General features: G+C 36.1%; 1 protein-coding gene across 17 annotated transcripts in view; it reads right to left on the minus strand.

The window, feature by feature from the left end:
* Positions 1–23415, minus strand: part of FER (FER tyrosine kinase) — a 622960-nt gene that overhangs the window by 385632 nt on the left and 213913 nt on the right. For 14 of the 17 annotated variants that reach the window (XM_004267438.3, XM_033423747.2, XM_049707499.1 and 11 more), the window contains 2 exons: positions 18925–19098; positions 2453–2552 (listed from right to left, as the gene is read on the minus strand). In XM_004267438.3, the coding sequence (XP_004267486.1) occupies positions 2453–2552; positions 18925–19098 (274 nt within the window). Of the gene's footprint in view, positions 1–2452; positions 2553–18924; positions 19099–23415 lie in introns of those variants that run through there. The other 3 variants (XM_049707502.1, XM_049707498.1, XM_033423753.2) reach the window with 2 other exon arrangements.

Genomic DNA, 23415 nt, shown 5'->3' on the forward strand with positions numbered 1-23415 from the left:
CAGCAATTCCTAGAGCCCATTCCAGAAATGGCCTGGTGTGGCCTCTCCAGATAAACTAAGGTTCTGACATAAAGCCTGTAAATGCTGGAAGAATTTGCCAACACATCATCCTTATAAATAGTAAATAACTTCACAAAAAAAAACCTATTTCCATGTTAAAGGTAGAAGAAGGAGTTTGAAAACAGATACAAAATTTTCAAAAATATAATTTTATACTTTTTCAGGTAATCGTGAGTATAAAGTTAGTTGTGATTATAAAAGGGAAATTCACATAAGTCTCATACATTTACATAGTTATATAAGAACTTACTTTAAAAGTATATACACTATACATTTTACATTGATTTAATGGGAGTAATCAAATTCCAGAAAATGAAAAAGTACATCACTAATTCCTTTAGAAAGAAAATGTAAATAAGCTCACATATTTTAACTTCAGGAGACTCAGTCAAATAATACATTTCTTAAGATCAATTAAAACTACGGTCTTCAGATTTTCTAGTTGCCTTCTTACTACTGATACAACACTGAATGGTATTTTATCTCTATAATAAATAATAAAGATAAGTAATAAAGAACAATTATTACCTGTGAATAATCTTTGATAATATAAACTTTAGGTACAAGAACTATTTAAAACTTTATTATGATATCAGAATTAGATTTCATTTTTTAAACAAAAACTATGTCATTAAAAGTAGGTATCAAACACTTGGGAGTAATTATGTACTTCTTTTTCTAACTAATCATTCTCCAACAGATATAGACCTAGTGTGAAATACTTCACATAGATGGATTACAATATAGTTGGATTAAGTCACCACTTGTTCTGGGTGAATTTAATATGTGGATGTTTATAATACAGGAAACTAATTTGAGAATGCTAGCCAAGCATTATGTAATGAACTTTATAAAACTAACCCTTTGACAGATTGAGTAGTAATGCTCAATGTACAAAACTATTTCTAAATCACTCTTGATGGTTTAGCAGGGGATCCCTTGTATAAAGACTAAATTTTGAAAAACAGTGAAGACTTGCAGTTCCCAAGTTAGAATATCAACTAGAAGTGGGTAAGCTCCTTGAATGTTTGAATCTCAATAACTTAAGGGTAGCAAATGCTCAGTAAATACTTCTTGATTATATAAAGCACTCTTTAAAATAAAAAAGGAATAATAATTAGGTATACGAAGTTTGAAAATTATGAAATAATCATACAACATTGGAATTTACATCTAAGGCTATCTGACTCCAAAGTCTGACTCATCTTTCCACTATTGCATTTTTTCTTTTCTTCACTTAAATAACTTACATAACTGAATTACGAAAGCATTTTAAAAGATAAGTTTGAATTAAAAAGAGATCATAATCTCAAAATGCTGGTTGAGGTACAAGAAAAATAAGTAAAAATAAGTAAACTGTGAATACTAATTCATCTAGAAACACTGCAAGAAGCAGAAACGTGAAATAAATGTGGGAGGGATGGAGACAGGGAGAAAGGGAGACACAAGGTAAATGCTGAAGGGAATATTGGGAGAAGGGAGGGGAGGGACAGAGAAGGAAGGAGAGGAAGGAAGTAGGGAGGAGCAAGAGGAAGAAGGAAAGGGAGGCAGAAGTGGGGGGGGGGAACTGCATCTAAATCAGTCTCTCTTCTAGTCTACTGGGAATAACAACAAAAACAGTATTTTCATTGTGTAAGGTATATCCAAATATAGGAGCTGTTTATTTCATTTACCTCAACCAAATGACAAAATAATATACAAGTAAAAGAAAAAGAGAAAATACATTAATAAATGAGAAAGGTAAATTTAATAATTAAAAAAATATTTTAAAAAGAGTTGCTAATAATCCTTCTATTTAACCAGAAAACAACAAAAATTTTATAATTAAAAAATATATAAATATGAAGACTAGTCACATTTAAAAACTATAACCACAAATCTTTGATTAAAACATAATGTTTCCCTTTCCATTTACTTCCAAAGCTTATTATGAAAATTTTAGTACAATATAGATATAAAATTAAGCTATGAAAGCAAAACTGAGCTATAAAATGACCTGTGATTTTAATGGCATTTAAATACAGGTAAAAAGAGGATCAATAAAAGCTTCTAAACAAATACAACTTTATTTTTCTTATTTAGCACTCAGTAATTAAATGAGTAAATCTGAAGCCTATGAGAAAAATTTAAACATTCCTTGCATTCTATTACAAGTACTGCATAATTTTATTAATAGCATTAACTACTCAAAAATAGTTTCCATTATTTTCAAAAAACAAAACAAAAAGAAATACTTATTACACAGTTTGGTAATTAGTCTATTTTGGCTTACTTTAATATTTTTAAAATGTGAATTGGTCTAAGTGTAATCATTCCACCACTTATAAAGATAACTTTCAAATGATAAGAATAAAAATCACTAAAATAAACATTTTTCATAATTGCATCATACCTTTAGCTACAGCTTCTTTATATTTCTCTTTGGCAGAATTCATTTCTTTTATTAATTGTCTATAGCTTGTTTTTAATTTCTCTAATTCTGTCTTTGTGACCTGTCAAAAAAAGAAATGAAAAAAAACTTTTTAATGCTTAAATTTATTTCAGTCAAGAACCTAAATTCCAAAGCATTAATAGATGCATATTTTACTGCTTATGGGGCAGAGGTGCTCTTTAATATACAATTACAACCAATAAACTAAAATTAGCTTAGAAATCGGTGATAAATTCAACAGCATATGAAAAAAAAACATTTCTTAAAAAGAAGAGCAGATCATAAAATAGTGCTGTCATCATCTAAAATGTAAAGGCCAGGGGCTTCCCTGGTGGCGCAGTGGTTGAGAGTCTGCCTGCCGATGCAGGGGACACAGGTTCGTGCCCCAGTCCAGGAGGATCCCACATGCCGTGGAGCGGCTGGGCCCGTGAGCCATGGCCGCTGAGCCTGCACGTCCAGAGCCTGTGCTCCACAGGGGGAGAGGCCACAACAGTGAGAGGCCCATGCACCGCAAAAAAAAAAAATAAATAAATAAATAAATAAAATGTAAAGGCCAATAATTAATTGCTGTGTACAAAAATATTTTCTCTAATAAAAAAATAATTTAAAATACTTATTTTAATTATACAGAATAACTCTGAGCTGTCATAATTCACCAGTTCTAACATGATTTTTTTTTTTTCACACTGTAACATCTCTGAAAAGATACATCTAACAATCATTGCTGGCCAGGCAGCAATCATGACAGTGGTCACTGCATGCACACATGAACTTCATTATTATCTCTACCCAAAAGCTAGACAAATCCAAGTCTTTGATTCTGTCGTCAAAAAACCATAACAAGCATTTGAGAAAAAATTGAGTCTTAGATTGTATCTAAAAAACTTCTAATAAGCCTTCTGGAAAAGTATGAAATCAGCAGCATTAGAAACTTGCTAAAGGGGCATAAGAAACTTGGAAGAAAATCCCACAGTCCACTTTAAACAAATTCTGCATCACAAATGTTCTTGACAGCATGGAGGATTGCACTGTGTAAATAAACAAAAATATCTACAACTATGATATAGATATAAATGAGTTCAAACCATTCCCTTTTAAAAAGAACCTCACTGGTTAACATTTTGTTTTTAATGGACTTTACCTTTTAAAGCACTTTTAGTATCACAGCCAAATTAGCACAAAGTATGGAGATTCCCTACTTGTCTTTTACCCTGATTCATGCACAGCCTCCCTGATTATCAACATACTCCACTGGACTATGTTTGTAAATTTTTACAATTGATAAACCTACAATGACACAACATTATCACGTAAGTCCATAGTTTACATTAAGTTCCACTCTTGGTGTACATTTTATGGTTTTGAACAAACATATAATGACATGTATCCACCATTATAGTACCACACACAGTTGTTTCACTGTCATAAAACCCTCTGTGCTCCACCTATTCACTAACTCCTGGGAATCAATGATCTTTTTACTGTCTTCATAGTTTTGACTTTTCCAGAATATCATATAGTTAGAATCATACATATTTTTCATATTGGCTTCTTTCACTTAGTAATATGCATTTAAGGTTCCTCCATATCTTTCTGTGGCTTGGTACCTCATTTTCTTTGAGCTCTGAATAATATTCCATTGTCTGGATGCACTACAGTTTATCCACTCACTTACTAAAGGACTTCTTGCTTGCTTCCAAGTTTTGACAATTATGAATAAAGCTGTTATAAACAGCTATGTGTGGGCTTTAGTGTAGACATATGTTTTCAACTCCTCTGCACAAATACTAAGGAGCTCAATTGCTGGGTCCTATGGTAAGAGTATTTTTAATTTTGTAAGAAACAGCCAAACTGTCTTCCAAAGTGGCTGGATTATTTTGCATTCCCACCAGCAATGAATGAGAGTTCCTGTTGCTCCACAACCTCACCAGTATTTGGTGGTTGTCAACGTTCTAGATTTGGGGCATTCTAATAGATGTGTAGTGGTATGTCATTGTTCCTTTAATTTGCACTTCCTTGATGACATATGATGTTGAGCAACTTTTTATGTGCTTATTTGCCATCTGTATATCTTCTTTGGAGAGGTGTTTGTTTTTTAATCAGGTTACTGGTTTTCTTAGTAGACTTTTAAGAGTTCTTTGTGTATTTTTTTTAATTAATTTTATTTATTTTTGGTTGTGTTGGGTCCTCGTTGCTGGGTGCAGGCTTTCTATAATTGCAGCGAGCAGGGCTACTCTTTGTTGCAGTTCACGGGCTTCTCATTGTGGTAGCTTCTCTTGTTCTGGAGCATGGGCTCTAGACATTCAGGCGTCAGTAGTTGCAGCACATGGGCTAAGCAGCTGCGGCACACGGGCTTCAGTAGTTGCAGCGCATGGGCTCAGTACCTGCAGCACATGAGCTCAGTAGTTGTGGCTCGCAGGCTCTAGAGCGCAGGCTCAGTAGTTGTGGCTCACAGGCTTAGTTGCTCCGCAGCATGTGGGATCTTCCTGGACCAGGGATCGAACCCATGTCCCCTGCATTGGCAGGCAGATTCTTAACCACTATGCCACCAGGGAAGAGTTCTTTGTGTATTTTAGATAACAGTCTTTTGTCAAATGTGCCTTTGCAAATGTTTTCTTCCAGTCTATGGCTTATCTTCTCATTTCTTTGATACTGTATTTGCAGAGCAGAAGTTTTATTTTTTATTTTTTTGAGGACAACCTGAATACAATACATATAATATATACCATATATATAAAAAATATATATATAGCTTGGAGCAGGCAAGAAATATGGACACTTCCATCTACGTGACTGCCCATCACAGTTACTGCTCTGGTCTCATGGGCTCGAACTATTTTCCATTTTGCATACTTTTAAACTGTTGTATCACATTGATGTCTGTTGTTGAAATCTTTCTGAGAATTTTGCCAATCTGGTTCATTTTATCTTGCCTATCAGGCTGTTTTGAGTTCATTATATCTTTTAAACTTATGAAGTCATTATAGTTCCATAATTGCTTATAGACCACCCAGAGTGTGCCTGAGACCCTTTTGGGTTTCACTTCCAATGCTCGTACTTTCCCTTAAATTCTGTACTAAAGATGCCATACCATTTGAGATTGGAGGCACACTTTCATACCATGACTCACGTCCAGTGTTAAGTAGAATTTCTCTGAATGAAAACTCATGTGTTCCTTTGCCATTTGCAACACATATCACACACATATCTGTGGGGTTATAATGTTTTTAAAAAGAAAGAAAGGAGGGAATTCCCTGACGGTCAAGTGGTTAGAAATCTGCGTTCTCACTGACGAGGGCCCAAGTTCAATCCCTGGTCAGGGAACTAAGATTCCACAAGCCATGCAGTACAGGTAGGGAGGAGGGAAGAAAGAAAGGAAAACAGAGAAGTTTTTAAATTTTGAGGAGTTCCAACTTATCAATTATTTCTTCATGGATCACGCCTTTGATGTTGTATCTAAAAAGTCATCTTCATACCCGAGACCATCTAGGTTTTCTCCTATTTATCTTCTAGGTGTTTTATACTATTACATTGTACATTTAGGTCTGTGATCCATTTTGAGTTAATTTGTGTGAATGGTGTAAAGTATGTGTCTAGATTCATTTTTTTGCACATGGCGGTCCCTTGTTCCAGCACCATTTGTTAAAAATATTAACTTTTCTCCCCTGTATTGACTTTGCCCCTTTGTCAAAGATCAGTTAACTACAATTATGTGGATCTACTTCTGACTCTCTCCCTCTATTCTGTTCCACTGATCTATTTGTTTTCCTATTGTCTTTCACACCAAACTATCTTGATTACTGTATTTTTTAATTTAAAATACTCCTTTATCTTTTGTATATTAAGATATTTACACACACACACACACATATATATACATATATACACACACACACACCTATATAGATATATATCAAGTCACAAGGCAAATTACTCATTATCCACAGAAAACTATCAGAATAATTTTTTAACATCTATTTAAAGTATAATTGCTTTATAAGGGTGTGTTAGTTTCTGCTTTACAACAAAGTGAATCAGTTATACATATACTTATATCCCCATAACTCTTCCCTCTTGCGACTCCCCCCCTCCCACCCTCCCTATCCCACCCCTCTAGGTAGTCACAAAGCACCGAGCTGATCTCCCTGTGCTATGCGGCTAATTCCCACTAGCTATCTATTTTACATTTGGTACTGTATATATGTCCATGCCACTCTTTAACTTTGTCCCAGCTTACCCTTCCCCCTCCCCATAACCTCAACTCCATTCTCTAGTAGGTCTGTGACTTTATTCCCATCTTGCCCCTAGGATCTTCATGATTTTTTTTTACATTCCATATATATGTGTTAGCATATGGTATTTGTTTTTCTCTTTCTGACTTACTTCACTCTGTATGACAGACTCTAGGTCCACTCTGTATGACAGACTCTAGGTCCATCCACCTCACTACAAATAACTCAATTTCTTTTCCTTTTATGGCTGAGAAATACTCCATTCTATATATGTGCCACATCTTCTTTATCCATTCATCTGTTGATGGACACTTAGGTTGCTACCATGTCCTGGCTACTGGAAATAGAGCTGCAATGAACATTGTGGTACATTACTCCATGAATTATGGTTTTCTCAGGGTATACGCCCAGTAGTGGGATTGCTGGGTTGTACAGTAGTTCTATTTTTAGTTTTTTAGAGAACCACCATACTGTTTTCCATAGTGGCTGTATCAATTTACATTCCCATCAACAGTGCAAGAGGGTTCAATTTCTCCACACCCTCTCCAGCATTTATTGTTTCTAGATTTTTTGATGATGGCCATTCTGACCAGTGTATGATATCTCATTGTACTTTTGATTTGCATTTCTCTAATGATTAATGATGTTGAGCATTCTTTCATGTGTTTGTTAGCAATCTGCATATCTTCTTTGGAGAATGTCTATTTACGTCTTCTGCCCATTTTTGGATTGGGTTGTTTGTTTTTTTGATATTCAGCTGCATGAGCTGCTTGTAAATTTTGGAGATTAATGCTTTGTCAGTTGCTTCATTTGCAAATATTTTCTGCCATTCTGTGGGTTGTCTTTTCATCTTGTTTATCTGTTTTAACTGTCATTGGTTTAAGTGTTTTAAGTGTCATTGTTTTAAGAATCATTGGTTCCCATTAGTTTATTTATGCTTTTATCTCCATTTCTCTAGGAGGTGGGTCAAAAAGGATCTTGCTGTGATTTATGGCATAGAGTATTCTACCTATGTTGTCCTCTAAGAGTTTGATAGCGTCTGGCCTTACATTTAAGTCTTTAATCCATTTTGAGTTTATTTTTGTGTATGGCGTTAGGGAGTGCTCTAATAAAATTCTTTTGCAAAAAGCTGTACAGTTTTCCCAGCACCACTTATTGAAGAGGCTGTCATTTCTCCACTGTATATTCTTGCCTCCTTTATCAAAGATAAGGTGAGCATATGTGTGACGGTTTATCTCTGAGCTTTCTATCGTGTTCCATTGATCTATATTTCTCTTTTTGTGCCAGTGCCATACTGTCTTAATTACTGTAGCTTTGCAATATAGTCTGAAGCCAGGGAACCTGATTCCTCCAGCTCCGTTTTTCTTTCTCAAGATTGCTTTGGCTATACGGGGTCTTTTTTGTTTCCATACAAATTGTGAAATTTTTTGTTCTACTTCTGTGAAAAATGCCAGTGGTAGTTTGATAGGGATTGAATTGAATCTGTAGATTGCTTTGGGTACTATAGTCATTTTCACAATGTTGATTCTTCCAATCCAAGAACATGGTATATCTCTCCATCTATGTGTATCATCTTTAACTCCTTTCATCAGTGTCTTATAATTTTCTGCATGCAGGTCTTTTGTCTCCTTAGGTAGGTTTATTCCTGGATATTCTATTTTTTTGTTGCAATGCTAAATAGGAGTGTTTTCTTAATTTCACTTTCAGAGTTTTCATCATTAGTGTATAGGAACACCAGAGATTTCTGTGCATTAATTTAGTATCCTGATACTTTACCAAATTCATTGATTAGCTCTAGTAGTTTTCTGGTAGCATCTTTAGGATTCTCTATGTATAGGATCATGTCATCTGCAAACAGTGACAGCTTTACTTGTTCTTATCCGATTTGGATTCCTTTTATTTCCTTTTCTTCTCTGATTGTTGTGGCTAAAACTTCAAAAACTATGTTGAATAATAGTGGTGGGAGTGGGCACCACTGTCTTGTTCCTGATCTTAGTGGAAATGATTTCAGATTTTCAACATTGAGGACGATGTAGGCTGTGGCTGTGTCATACATGGCCTTTATTATGTTGAGGAAAGTTCCCTCTATGCCTACTTTCTGCAGGGTTTTTATCATAAATGAGTGTTGAATTTTGTCAAAAGCTTTCTCTGCATCGTATAATTGAGATAATTATACGGTTTTTCTCCTTCAATTTGTTAATATGGTGTATCACGTTGACTGATTTGCATATATTGAAGAATCCTTGCATTCCTGGGATAAATATGACTTGATCATGGTGTATGACCCTTTTAATGTGTTGCTGGATTCTGCTTGCTAGTATTATGATGAGGATTTTTGCATCTATTTCATCAGTGATATTGGCCTCTAGTTATTTTCCTTTGTGACATCTTTGTCTGGTTTTGGTATCAGGGTGATGGTGGCCTCATAGAATGAGTTTGGAGTGTTCCTACCTCTGCTGTATTTTGGAAGTGTTTGAGAAAGATAGGTGTTAGCTCTTCTCTAAATGTTTGATAGAATTCGCCTGTGAAGCCATCTGGTCCTGGGCTTTTGTTTGTTGGAAGATTTTCAATCAGTTTCAATTTTAATGTTTCTGATTGGTTTGTTCATATTTTCTATTTCTTCCTGGTTCAGTCTTGGAAGGTTGTGCATATCTAAGAATTTGTCCATTTCTTCCAGGTTGTCCATTTTATTGGCAAAGAGTTGCTTGTAGTTATCTCTCATGATCTTTTGTATTTCTGCAGTATCAGTTGTTACTTCTCCTTTTTCATTTCTAATTCTATTGAATTGAGTCTTCTCCCTTTTTTTCCTGATGAGTCTGGCTAACGGTTTATCAATTTTGTTTATCTTCTCAAAGAACTAGTATTTAATTTTATTGATCTTTGCTATCGTTTCCTTCATTTCTTTTTCATTTATTTCTCATCTGACCTTTATGATTTCATTCCTTCTGCTAACTTTGAGGGTTTTTTGTTCTTCTTTTCCTAAATGCTTTAGGTGTAAGGTTAGGTTGTTTATTTGAGATGTTTCTTGTTTCTTAATGTAGGATTGTATTGCTATAAACTTAGCTCTTAGAACTGCTTTTGCTGCATCGCATAGGTTCTGGGTCGTCGTGTTTTCATTGTCATTTGTTTCTAGGCATTTTTTTATTTTCTCTTTGATTTCTTCGGTGATCACTTGGTTACTAAGTAGTGTATTGTTTAGCCTCCTTGTGTTTGTATTTTTTACTGATGTTTTCCTGTAATTGATATCTACTCTAATAGCGTTTGGTCAGAAAAGATACTTGAAACAATTTAAATTTTCTTAAATTTACCAACGTTTGATTTGTGACCCAAGATAAAATCTATCCTGGAGAATGTTCCATGAGCACTTGTGAAGAATGTGTATTCTGTTGTTTTTGGATGGAATGTCCTATACATATCAATTAAGTCTATTTTGTTAACGTATCATTTAACTTGCGTTTCCTTATTTATTTTCATTTTGGATGATCTGTCCATTGGTGAAAGTGGGGTGTTAACGTCCCCTACTATGACTGTGTTACTGTCAATTTCCCCTTTTATGGCTGTTAGTATTTGCCTTATGTATTGAGGTACTCCTATGTTGGGTGCATAAATATTTACACTTGTTATATCTTCTTCTTGGATTGATCCCTTCATCATTATGTAGTGTCATTCTTTGTCTCTTGTAATAGTTTTTTATTAAAGTCTATTTTGTCTCATATGAGAACTGCTACTCCAGCTTTCTTCTGATTTCCATTTGCATGGAATATATTTTCCCATCCCCTTACTTGCAGTCTGTATGTGTCCCTAGGTCTGAAGTGGGACTCTTGTACACAGCATATATACAGGTCTTGTTTTCATATCCATTCAGCCAGTCTATGTCTTTTACTTGGAGCATTTAATCCATTTATATTTAAGGTAGTTATTAATATGTATGTTCCTATTACCATTTTCTTAATTGTTTTGGGTTTGTTATTGTAGGAGTTTTCCTTCCCTTGTGTTTCCTGCCTAGAGAAGCTCCTTTAGCATTTGTTGTAAAGCTGGTTTGGTGGTGCTGAATTCTCTTAGCTTTTGCTTGTCTGTAAAAGTTTTAAGTTCTCCATCGAATCTGAATGAGAACCTTGCTGGCTAGAGTAATCTTGGTTGTAGGTTTTTCCCCTTCATCACTTTAAATATGTCCTGCCACTCGCTTCTGGCTTGTGGAGTTTCTGCTGAAAGATCAGCTGTTAACCTTATGGTGATTCCCTTGTATGTTGTTTGTTGTTTTTCCCTTGCTGCTTTTAATATTTTTTCTTTGTATTTAATTTTTGATAGTTTGATTAATATGTGTGTTGGTGTGTTTCTCCTTGGATTTATCCTGTATGGGACTCTCTGTGCTTCCTGGACTTGATTAACTATTTGCTTTCCCATATTATGGAAGTTTTCAACTATAATCTCTTCAAATATTTTTTCAGTCCCTTTCTTTTTCTCTCCTTCCTCTGGGACCCCTATAGTTCCAATGTTGGTGTGTTTAATGTTGTCCCAGAGGTCTCTGAGACTGTCCTCAATTCTTTTCATTCTTTTTTTTTTTTTGCATTACACAGGCCTCTCACTGTTGTGGTCTCTCCCATTGTGGAGCACAGGCTCCGGATGCCCAGGCTCAGTGGCCATGGCTCATGGGCCCATCCTCTCCCATTCTTTTTTCTTTATTCTGCTCTGTAGTAGTTATTTCCACTATTTTATCTTCCAGGTCACTTATCCATTCTTCTGGCTCAGTTATTCAGCTATTGATCCCTTCTAGAGAATTTTTTGTTTCATTTATTCTGTTATTCATCACTGTTTGTTTCCTCTTTAGTTTTTCTAGGTCCTTGTTAAACGTTTCTTGTATTTTCTCCATTCTATTTCCAAGATTTTGGATCATCCTTACTATCATTATTCTGAATTCTTTTTCAGGTACACTGCCTATTTCCTCTTCAATAGGCAGGTTTTTACCTTGCTCCTTTATCTGCTGTGTGTTTCTCTGTCTTGTCATTTTGCTTAACTTACTGTGTTTGGGGTCTCCTTTTCACAGGTGCAGGTTCGTAGTTCCTGTTGTTTTTGGTGTCTGCCCCCAGTGGCTAAGGTTGGTTCCATAGGTTGTGTACACTTTTTGGTGGAGGGGACTAGTGCCTGTGTTCTGGTGGATGAGGCTGGATCTTGTCTTTCTGGTGGGCAGGTCCATGTCTGATGGTGTGTTTTGGGGTGTCTATGGACTTATTATGATTTTAGGCAGCCTCTCTGCTAATGGGTGGCATTGTGTTCCTGTCTTGCTAGCTGTTTGGCATAGGGTATCCAGCATGTAGTTTGCTGGTCGTTGAGTGGAGCTGGGTCTTGGCGTTGACATGGAGATCTCTGGGAGATTTTCGCCATTTGATATTATGTGGAGCTGGGAGGTCTCTTGTGGACCAACGTCGTGAACTTGGCTCCCTCACCTCAGAGGCACAGACCTGACGCCTGGCTGGAGCACCAAGAATCTGTCATAATCCACACGGCTCAGAATAAAAGGGAGAAAAAAAAGAAAGAAAAAAAGAAGATAAAATAAAGTAAAATAAAGTTATTAAAATAAAAATTAATTATTAAAGATAAAGAAAGAAGAGAGCAACCAAACCAAAAAACAAATCCACCAATGATAACAAGCGTTAAAAACTATACTTAAAAAAAAAAAAGCACAGACTGAACCCTAGGTCAAATGGTAAAAGCAAAGCTGTACAGACAAAATCACACAGAGAACTATACACATATACACTCACAAAAAGAGAAAAAGGGAAAAAATATATATATATCATTGCTCCCAAAGTCCACCTCCTCAATTTTGGGATGATTTGTTGTCTATTCAGGTATTCCACAGTTGCAGGGTACATCAAGTTGATTGTGGAGATTTAATCCGCTGCTCCTGAGCCTGCTCAAGAGATTTCCCTTTCTCTTCTTTGTTCGCACAACTCCTGGTGTTCAGCTTTGGATTTGGCCCCGCCTCTGTGTATAGGTCGCCCGAGAGCATCTGTTCTTCCCTCAGACAGGACGGGGTTAAATGAGCAGCTGCCTCAGGGGCTCTGGCCGGTGGGGAGGGAGGGGTATGGAATGCGGGGCGAGTCTGTGGCGGCAGAGGCCACCGTGACGTTGCACCAGCCTGAGGCGCGCTGTGTTCTCCCGGGGAAGTTGTCCCTGGATCATGGAACCCTGGCAGTGGCAGGCTGCACAAGCTCCCAGAAGGGGAGGTGTGGATAGTGACCTGTGCTTGCACATAGGCTTCTCGGTGGCTGCAGCAGCAGCCTTAGCATCTCATGCCTGTCTCTGGGGTCCACGCTGATAGCCGCGGTTCGCGCCCATCTCTGGAGCTCCTTTAAGCGATGCTCTTTATCCCCCCTCCTCGCACACCAGGAAACAAAGAGGCAAGGAAAAGTCTCTTGCCTCTTCGGCAGCTCCAGACTTTTTCCCAGACTCCCTCCCGGCTAGCTGTGTTGCACTAGCCCCCTTCAGGCTGTGTTCACACAGCCTACCCCAGTCCTCTCCCTGGGATCTGACCTCGGAAGCCAGAGCCTCAGCTTCCCACCCCCACCCATCCCGGCTCGTGAACAGACAAGTCTCTCGGGCTGGTGAATGCTGGTCGGCACCGATCCTCTCTGCAGGAATCTCTCCGCTTTGCCCTCTGCACCCCTGTTGCTGCGCTCTCCTCAGAACCATTTTTTTTTTTTAAGATTCCATATATATGTGTTAGCATATGGTATTTGTTTTTCCCTTTCTGACTTACTTCACTCTGTATGACAGACTCTAGGCCCATCCACCTCACTACAAATAACTCAATTTCATTCCTTTTTATGGCTAATATTCCATTGTATATATGTGCCACATCTTCTTTATCCATTCATCTATAGATGGACACTTAGGTTGCTTCCATGTCCTGGCTATTGTAAATAGAGCTGCAATGAACATTGTGGTAAATGATTTTTTTTTTTTTTTTTTTTTTTGCGGTACACAGGCCTCTCACTGCTGTGGCCTCTCTCATTGCGGAGCACAGGCTCCAGACGCGCAGGCTCAGCGGCCATGGCTCCTGGGCCCAGCCACTCCATGGCATGTGGGATCCTCCTGGACTGGGGCATGAACCCGTGTCCCCTGCATCGGCAGGCAGACTCTCAACCACTGTGCCACCCGGGAAGCCCTAAATGACTCTTTTTGAATTAGGACATAGAGTTTTTAAAAAGTAGTCCATCATTATCCTTTTAATATCCATGGGATATGTACCTTTCACTTCTGATATTAGTAATTTGTACTCACACTGGGTTTTTGTTAGCCTGGCTAGAGGCTTACTGATTTTATTCTTCTCAAAGAACCAGATTTTGGTTTTGTTGACTTTATTAGTTTCATATTTTCATTGAGTTCTGCTCTAATTTTCATTATTTCTTTTCTTCTGTGTACTTTGGATTCAATTTGCTCTTCTTTTTCTACTGTCCTAAGGTGGAAGCTCAGATGATAGATTTTAGATCTTTCTTCTTTTCCAACAAATGCATTCAATGCTATAAATTTCCTTCTAAGCACTGCTTTTGTTGTATCCCACAAATTTTGGTAAGTTTTGTTTTCAGGTTCGTTTCGTTCAAAATATCTTTAAATTTTTCTTGAGATTTCTTCCTTGATCCACATGTTATTTAGAAATGTGCTGTTTAATCTTCAAGTATGTGGGGATTTTCCAGCTATCTTTCTGTTACTGATTTCTAGTTTAATTCCACTGTGGTCTCAGAGAAGACACTGTATCAACTCCATTTTTTAAAATTTGTTAAGGTATGATTTATGACCTAGAATGTGGTCTATCTTGTTGAACCATCCAATGTGAGCTTGAGAAGAATGTGTATTCTCCTGCTGTTGGATGAAGTAGACTATAGATGTTCCTTATATCTAGTTGACTGATGATATTATTAAGTTCAACTCTGTCCTTACTGATTTTCTGCCTGCTGCATCTGTCCATTTCTGATGGGGGGTGGGGAGGGTGCTGAATTCTCCAACTATAATAGAGGTTCATCCATTTCTCCTTACAATTCTAACACTTTTTGTGGTTCTATCAGTATTTTGATGCTATGTTGTTAGGCACATACATGTTAAGGATTACAGTGTCTTCCTGGAGAACTAACCCCTTCAACATTATGTAATTCCCCTCTTTATCCCTGATAAATTTCTTTACTTTGAAGTCTGTACTGTCTGCAATTAATATAGCTACTCCCACTTTCTTTTGATTAGGGTTAGTATGGTATATCTTTCTCCATCCATTTACTATTAATCTATATGTGTCTTTATATATAAAGTGGTTTTCTTGTAGACAACATACAGTTGTGTTTTGTTTTTTTATCCAGTCTGACAATATCTGTCTTTTAATTGGTTCATTAAGACCACTGACCTTCAAAGTAATTATTGATATACTTGGATTAGTATCTACCATATTTGTTACTGTTTCCTATTTGTTACCCTTATTAGTTGTTCCAATTTTTGTCTTCCACTATTTTTCTGTCTTTGTGGTTTTAATTGAGCACTTTATGTGATTCTATTCTCTATCATTTCTTAGCATACTAGGTATACTTTTTTTTGCTTTTTTTAGTGGCTGCCCTAGAGTTTGCAACATACATTTATAACTAATCCACTCCTACTTTCAAATAACACTATACCACTTCATGCATAGTGTAAATACCTTACAATAACAAAATAATCCTAATTCCTCCTTCCCATCCCAAGTATTATGGCTGTCTTTCATTTCACTTATATATAAGCATACATAAAAATATGTACACACACACAGGATATATACATGAGAGTACATAATCAAATACATTGTTGCTATTATCGTTTTCAATAAACCATTATCCATTAAATCAATTAAGAATGAGAAAAATAAAAGTTTTCATTTTATCTTCACTCATTCTTTCCCCAATGCTCTTTCTTTCTCTATGTAGATCCAAGTTTCTGACCTATATCATACTTTCCTTCTCAGTCTATTGGCAACAAATTCCATCAATTTTTGTTTGTCTGACAAAGACTTTATTTCTCCTTCACTTTTGAGGGATATTTTCACAGGATTCAGAATTCTAGGTTTATGAGGGGTTTTTTCATCATTCATTCTGCTTGGTGTTCTCTGAGCTTCCTGGATCTGTCATTTGGTGTCTGACATTAATTTCGGGAAATTCTCAGTCATTATTGTTTCAAAAATTTCTTCTATTCCTCAGTCCCTTTCTTCTCCTTCCCATTATATGTATGTTACACCTTTTGTAGTGGTCCCAAAATTCTTGACTATGCTGTTTACTTTTTTTTTCAGTCTTTGTTCTCTTTACTTTTCACTTTTAGAGATTTCTATTGATATAAACTCAAGTTCAGAGATTCTTTCTTCAGTTGTGTTCAGTCTCCTAATAAGCCCATCAAAGTCATTCTTCATTTCTGTCATAATGTTACTGAACTCTAGAATCTCTTCTTGGTCCTTGCTTAGGATTTCTATCTTTCTGCTTACATTGCCCGTCTGTTCTTGTATGCTGTCTACTTTACTCATTAGAGCTCTTAGCACATTATTAATAGTTGCTTTAAATTCCCAGTCTGATAATTCCAAGATCCCTGTCATGTCTGGTTCTGATGCTTGCTCTGTCTCTTCCAATTGTGTTTCCTGCCTCTTGGTATGCCTTGTCTCTTTCTTCTTGATTGTCAGGTATAATGTACTGGGTAAAAGGAACTGAGGTAAACAGGACTGTACTAATGTGGTGCTAAGTTGGCAATGAAGGAGAAGCATTTTATAGCCCTCTGATTAGGTCTTGGTCTTTCACTGAGCCTGTACCTCTGGACCATGAACTTCACATGTACTTCTCAGTCCCCACCCCATCTTACATGGGACAGGATGGCTAGAGTGAGCTGGAGTTGGGTACTTCCCTTCCCCCAGGTCAGTTAGGTTCTGGCTAAACAGTTTGTCCTGACGACAGATCTTGTTAAAAACAGAATGCTCTAGCATATATCAAAATTATTCCTTTTCCTCTGCCACTACCAGGATCATGAGATTTTTTTTGTTTCCTATATTCTCTGTGAGAACCTCATAGGGATTTGGGAGGTAAAACTCACAAGTGTGAAGGCCCCTCAATGAGTGGGTCCTCCTGGAGTTTGTAACCCTCAGAAATGTCCACACTGAACTTCCAGAATTTGTCAGTTACAGTTCAGGTTTTTCTACAACCAACAATGGTTCCCGAGACTGCTGCTGTTCTGATAAGTTGCGATTCTCTGTATTTGCTTGTCAGTCTCTCCAATTGGTGGGGGGGGGGGGGGCAGTCATCTGCTCTGTGACCTACTTTCTCTAACGGATCTAAGAAGAGTTGTTGATTTTTCAGTTTGTTCAGCTTTTTACTTGTTGTTAGGATGGAGGGACAACTTCCAAACTTCTTACATGCTGGTCTGGAAACTAGAAGTCTTAACTTTTGAACTGGCTAAACAACCAATTCACTATTCAGCAAACTGGCAATTTTTTAGGGGGTGGGGGGGCTATGTTGGGTCTTCATTACTGCACGCAGGCTTTCTCTAGTTGTGTCCAGAGGGGACTACTCTTTGTTGCAGTGCACTGGGTTCCCATTGTGGTGGCTTCTCTAGTTGCAGAGCACGGGCTCTAGGCACGCAGGCTTCAGTAGCAGCACGCAGGCTTGGTAGTTGTGGCTCACGGGCTCTAGAGCACAGGCTCAGTAGTTGTGGCACATGGGCTTAGCTGCTCCGTGGCATGTGGGATCTTCCCGGACCAGGGATCGAACCTGTGCCCCTGCATTGGCAGGCAGCTTCTAAACCACTGCACCACCAGGGAAGTCCCAAACAGGCAAATTAATATCAAAAAGCAAGAATTTATCCTACCTTACACCTCATGGCAACCAAATAGTTGATACAGGAAAAATTTTTATTGAAAAACTCCAGCTAACAATTGCATCAGAAATGACAGAAGTAAAATATTGCCATTTTACAACCTCCACTGAGCTAATGGATCTAAGCGGTGAATATGAAGTGTTGCTAAAACTATTAGGTGAAAGGCTGAAAAGAAACTTTTTTAATAGATTGAGCAGGCTGGCAACACTGGAACGTATTAGTCAAGTTTAACATCAGAAGAAGATAAACAAGCAGACATTATATACCTCTTGATATGAAACAACAGGAAGTCTATACCAGCACCTATGATGTATTCTTGCCCAAAATAAACAGCCAAAATCTTATCAAGTCTCTAGATCTAACTTCCAGTTTGCAAGAAAATAGGAGGATGAAGGAATATGTGAAACTGCATCACAAGCTGCTAACAGGAAAATCCAAAATGAAGGAATTAAATGCTATAGAATAAACTACCCAGTTTCTCCCACAAATAAATGGCATTTTAAAAGTGGGGTGGTGAGGGGAACCTAGAGATTAAGAGATTATTCAAATGCAACATATGAGCCAGGTTTGGATCATGATTCAAATGAAACAACTGTAAAAAAACATTTAACAATCATTTGAGCATAGTCAGGATAATTAATAATATTAAGGAATTATTGTTATTTTAGGTGGTTAATGATAACAGTTTTTTTAAAAAGAGTACTTATTTTAGCAATATATACTAAAATATTTATGGATAAAATAATAACTGGAATTTTCTTTAAAATTATCCAGTGTAGAAGAAAAGTAGGTGAGAGTATAGATGAAAAAAAAAGAAAGAAAATATTGACTATGTGGATGGATAGGTCAATGGGAGTTCATTTAACTATTCTCTCTTCTGTACATTTGCAAATTTTCATAACAAAACCCATTGTAAAAAGTTATCCAGAAGAGACAGACTCTGTGAAAAAAATTTAGAAATATTCCAACTAATTTATTTTGCCTATTTTTATTATATGCATAGAATTAAATGATGTAAATTAATTTTCTAAAAGCCTAAAAGAGCTATTTCAGTGAGTAAAAAATAAAAATTCTAAGTGATAAGAAAGCATTGTATCATCGTTTAATTGGCAGCATTTTTTTCTTTCATGAGAGTATATAAAGTAACAGTATATCTTATAATCAATAATGTTGTATATTCAGTAAAAATAAGATACCACTTATTAGAGACACTGAAATCTATTTCTTGCCAGGAAATGGTGACTAAACAATTTTTAAAGTCAAACAAGATAAAGTATTTCAGTGAATTTAAAAATCAAATTAAAGAAAGAATTCCAGAACGGAAAGACAAACCTTGATCATCTCTGCCTCTATCTGCTGATGAACACCTATATAACTCTTCTTCACCTGCTGCTTGTCTTTGATCATCATGGTGAGCCTGTGTAAGGGCCCAGAATTTAGGTCCTCTGCATGTGTCTTCATTATCCTACTAAGTTGTTCCGTCTGCTGAATCATAAGTAGCCAAGACTTTTTAAAAAATAAGAAATAAAATTAGCACTTGTATTAGAGGTTTCCACTTAGCTGTCTTCAGGAACTTTAAATATTTAGTTTTACACAAATTATTACATTAATATAAAAATGGCAGGTTTCTGGCAATTATGCAAGGAGCTATATGAGTGGTTCATATTTAATATCTTTAAATTCAAGAACAAATGCTTCAAAATTCAGTAATCAGAGACTGCAGAATTCTAGGACAGGATTAAGGGACTCTGAGAAGCCACACTTGCAGTCTTCATTTTACCACTTCTTGTTTGTTTTTCAACACACTGATATATTGCTTCTGCCCAAACCATTCTATTGCCTTAGCAAGGTTAACACTTCCTAATGATCAAATGCAACAGAAATTTACCCATCTTCATTCTTAACATGTTTCTCTGAGGCATCTGATCCTACTGACTCACTTCTTCCTGAAACCCTCTTTTTTGGTTTCTATGGCTTCTCATCTTCCAACATGCTGGCTTGCCTTCCTCCCTTCCTAAAAATTCCTTCTCAAACTTTATACCTGCTCTTCTTTTGCTGTCTATGTCTTAAATACTTGTATTCTCTACATTTCTATCTTATCTCTTTTCTTAATAAATACCATTAGTTCTCAATGGTTTTTCTAGCCCAACACATTGCCTCAATACCAGACACACATAATGGTGGGTTTGGGACAAGTGGGCATATGGATACTGCTGGAAAAACAAGTCATCTGTTTTTAGACTTTCTACCTTATTAATACTGAAAAAAAATAAAAGGAATGCTCTTCACTACAGGTCTTCAAAATTCTATTCAGAAACAGGTATTGGAGACTTTCCATGGTCAGAGAGGATCCATGGTAAAAATACAAAAAATAGACAAGGTATAGTGTCAGATATTTCACAAGAGTAATTTTCTACACTATTACCTTTGATCTGTGAATGAACAGAATTTCTGTTTCTGTTAGTAGTCCAAAATAATCCTAAATCAAAATTTAATAGGTATCTAAATCAAAAGTATAGACTAAAGGAAGCAAATTCTTAGTCAGAACTCACCAGGGTCTAACTTAGTAATCCTGCTTTTTGATACACTGCAATACGTTTTTTTAAAAAAGTAATCTTTGAGGACATTTCTTTAGGGAAAAGGGTCATTTTTAGTTGTGAGATGCTATTATGAACATGAAATAAGATAGATGGCCTACGAACTCATCATATTTACTTTCAAATTCAATAACCTCAGTACTAAGATGCTCGATACCACAAAGCCATTTAAAACTAATGTAGCTCCTCCATTAAAATATTAAATTTAACAAAGATGAAAACAAGAAAAACTATACAAATGTGGATTAAAAACATAATTTAAATTGCCCTAGTAATTCTTGTAGCTTTGCCTTTTTCATTTGATATTTTCACTCTAAAAAATACCATGTTAGAAAAACACTGTTATAGCATGTGCAGAATATTAAGACTACCAAAAATAAAGTGAGAGGAATCTGTTTCTTTCTCAAAAAACAAATATTCTCTATCTTCAAAAAGCAAATACTCTCTAAGTGCTTTGTAGCAATAAATTTTTGTGATTCTATGTAGGAGTCCTTGCAGCCTAGGGAGAAGCCTTCTTAGAAGCTAACATTAAAGATCACACAACTAGGTCAGATTGCCCTTCACCTCCCAGGAGTGCACATCTCATCCTGTCTAATAGCCCTGTTCACTGCAGTCACTGTGCAAAGTCAAAACCTCCCAAGGTATATATTATCACCCCAACTGTCAACCCCATATTGCCCTCAATATCTCCTATTCTGACCCAGGACACTATCTATAGAATCCTGTACTCTCAAGAACTCTTGCTCTATGATTAGAAAACTCCTTATACTTCTTATCAGAACTTTCCACTTGTCTTCTATCTGTAACAAAAACCTGGCTTGATCCTACTAAAAACAACCTAATACTGCTAATAAATATGCCCTCTCTTCCTAGAAGTCTCTGTTCTTCTGAAGCTCAAGTCACCCTTGCACATGAACAATCCATCAGAAACTCCTTCTGATTCTCCCTCCAAAGTCTACCACAAATCTACCCACTTCTCTTCATATTCACTGCCACCCCTTTTGGAAGATATGATTATCTCTGGCTTAGACTGTTGCAGCACCTCCTAATTGGTGTCCTCTCTTCTACTCATGCTCCTTTCCAAACCATTCTCCTTAAAGTAGCAAAAGAAATTGTCATCTCCTGCATAAAATCCTACACTGGCTTTCCTTTTCATTTAAAGAAAAATCCAAACTTCCTTCTAAGACCTACAGTGTCTCATATTATTTGTCCTCTGTCTATCCTTTCAACTTCTGTTTTTGCCATTATCTACCCTGCTAAATAACTTCTAGTAGCACTGGTCTTCCTTTAATTTCCTAAACATTCTCTCTTCCTGGGAGCTCATCCTCTCTTTCACATAGCAAGATCCACCTCTTCCTTTAGGAATCAGCTAAATCTCATGTAGGTCTAATGCTTGCTATTCTTTATCTTAGCACTTAAAACAACTATTTATTTGTTTGTATACCATTTTTTTTAATGTCTCCCCAACTACAGTGGAAGCTCCATAAGGGTAGTACTGTGTCTCTGTGTTCACTATTTTAGGTATTCACTGTGATGCCTAAAATAATAGCTACTAAATATTCTTTGAAAGAAGGAAGGGTGAGAGGGAGGGAAAGAGGAACAAATGTAGAATAAAACCATTAAGTGAAAATATGCCATTAAAAGATTTTTTTAATTGTTTCAAACTGGAATTAGATAGCATAGAACAATGCCAATTATGATGGGGAAGGAAAATTAACACGTCTATCTTCAACTGATAAAACAACAGAGGGATTAGAGCAGCACACAATGCAATAAGAAGCACTGGCCTAAAAGAATGCAAGAAAATGTTTGGGTGGTGTATAACTTGAATTAGACGCATGGCTGGAATATTTCTTAAAAAGAGAGATGAGTAAAACGTTAACAGATGCTTAATAAACAAACAAAGAGAAAAGATGCATTTCAACATTTATAATTAAACTGATATAGCACTTTGCAGATATGGCTCTTTAGTTCAGGCATAGCAGTGGCCAAAGCATAGATAAATTATTTGTTGATTAGGATAATTTGTGGAAGATAATTCCTTATCTGCAGACCATCTCATCTGCAGACCATCTGCAGACATTCAAATTGCTTTATTACACAGAATCCTGCTTAAGGGATTAATAATGTTCCTCATAATGGAATTTTACCAGTAGTCAGAGTCACTGATGCTGAAAGCTACAGACAGGTTAAGAAATAATAAAAAGTGAAAATATCTGAAGTTAATTTTAGAAAAATCTAATCACAGGCAAAGAATATTAATACAATTTGAAAATAAAACCATTGTGGTTAAGTTTACAAAATAGAAAAAAAGTATCTTAACTTCTGAGAGAAGAGCTACAAAAATGTGAAAGTAGGAATAACTTAACTATAATAAACTAGACAAAAATCCCAAAGGATACTAACAAAATCAGGAGTGAGCGATGGATAAGAAGTATGCTCATTTCCTCACCTTTCATACATAAGAGTCAATAGACAGCTTTAGTTATAAAATTTGTAAATAAAGAGATACAGATTTAAGCTTATAATTTTTAAGTTTCAAAAGTTAAACAAGTGAATGTTTAGAAAAAAACAGACTATATAGACCTTCTGAATTACAAAAATAATTTTTAAAGAAAGTTAACATTGTCCACTAGAAAAAGAAAACAAAAGAAACTTAAAATGATTAAAATTAAAAATAAGCTGCAAAATAAAAATTATACTAAACACATCTGTTAAATATTATATGTAAACTTTATGTGTTAAACATCTATGAAAAGGAAAACATTATCAAATCAGAGGGGAAAAAACTTCACTATACACAAAATGAGAAACATCAGTAAAATAAAATAACATGTAACAACAACAGAAAAGATAGGGAAACCCCTCCCCCAGAAAAATATGAACAGTAAGATACAGCAGTCATTATATTCAAATGATAACAAACTGAATTCTAGACACAAAATATAAAACAAAGAAGGGCACAGTATGTTGCCAAAGAATATCACTCAGAATGAATATATAACTGTTGTGATTCTTTTCATTCCAGAAAACAGTACATCCAAACAGAAAGCAAAAATGGTGGAAAATGCAATGAGAAATCAAAAGTAGTAGGAGAATTAAATATACTCATCTCTACCTGTGAGAGACTAGACTAAAAAAAAATAATAATACAGAGTACCTGAATAAGTAATTTAATAATGAATATGTTTGACCTATCATCATATATAAAACTCTATATACTACA

Source organism: Orcinus orca, chromosome 3 (genome assembly GCF_937001465.1).
Source record: "Orcinus orca chromosome 3, mOrcOrc1.1, whole genome shotgun sequence".
Lineage (NCBI taxonomy): Eukaryota > Metazoa > Chordata > Mammalia > Artiodactyla > Delphinidae > Orcinus > Orcinus orca.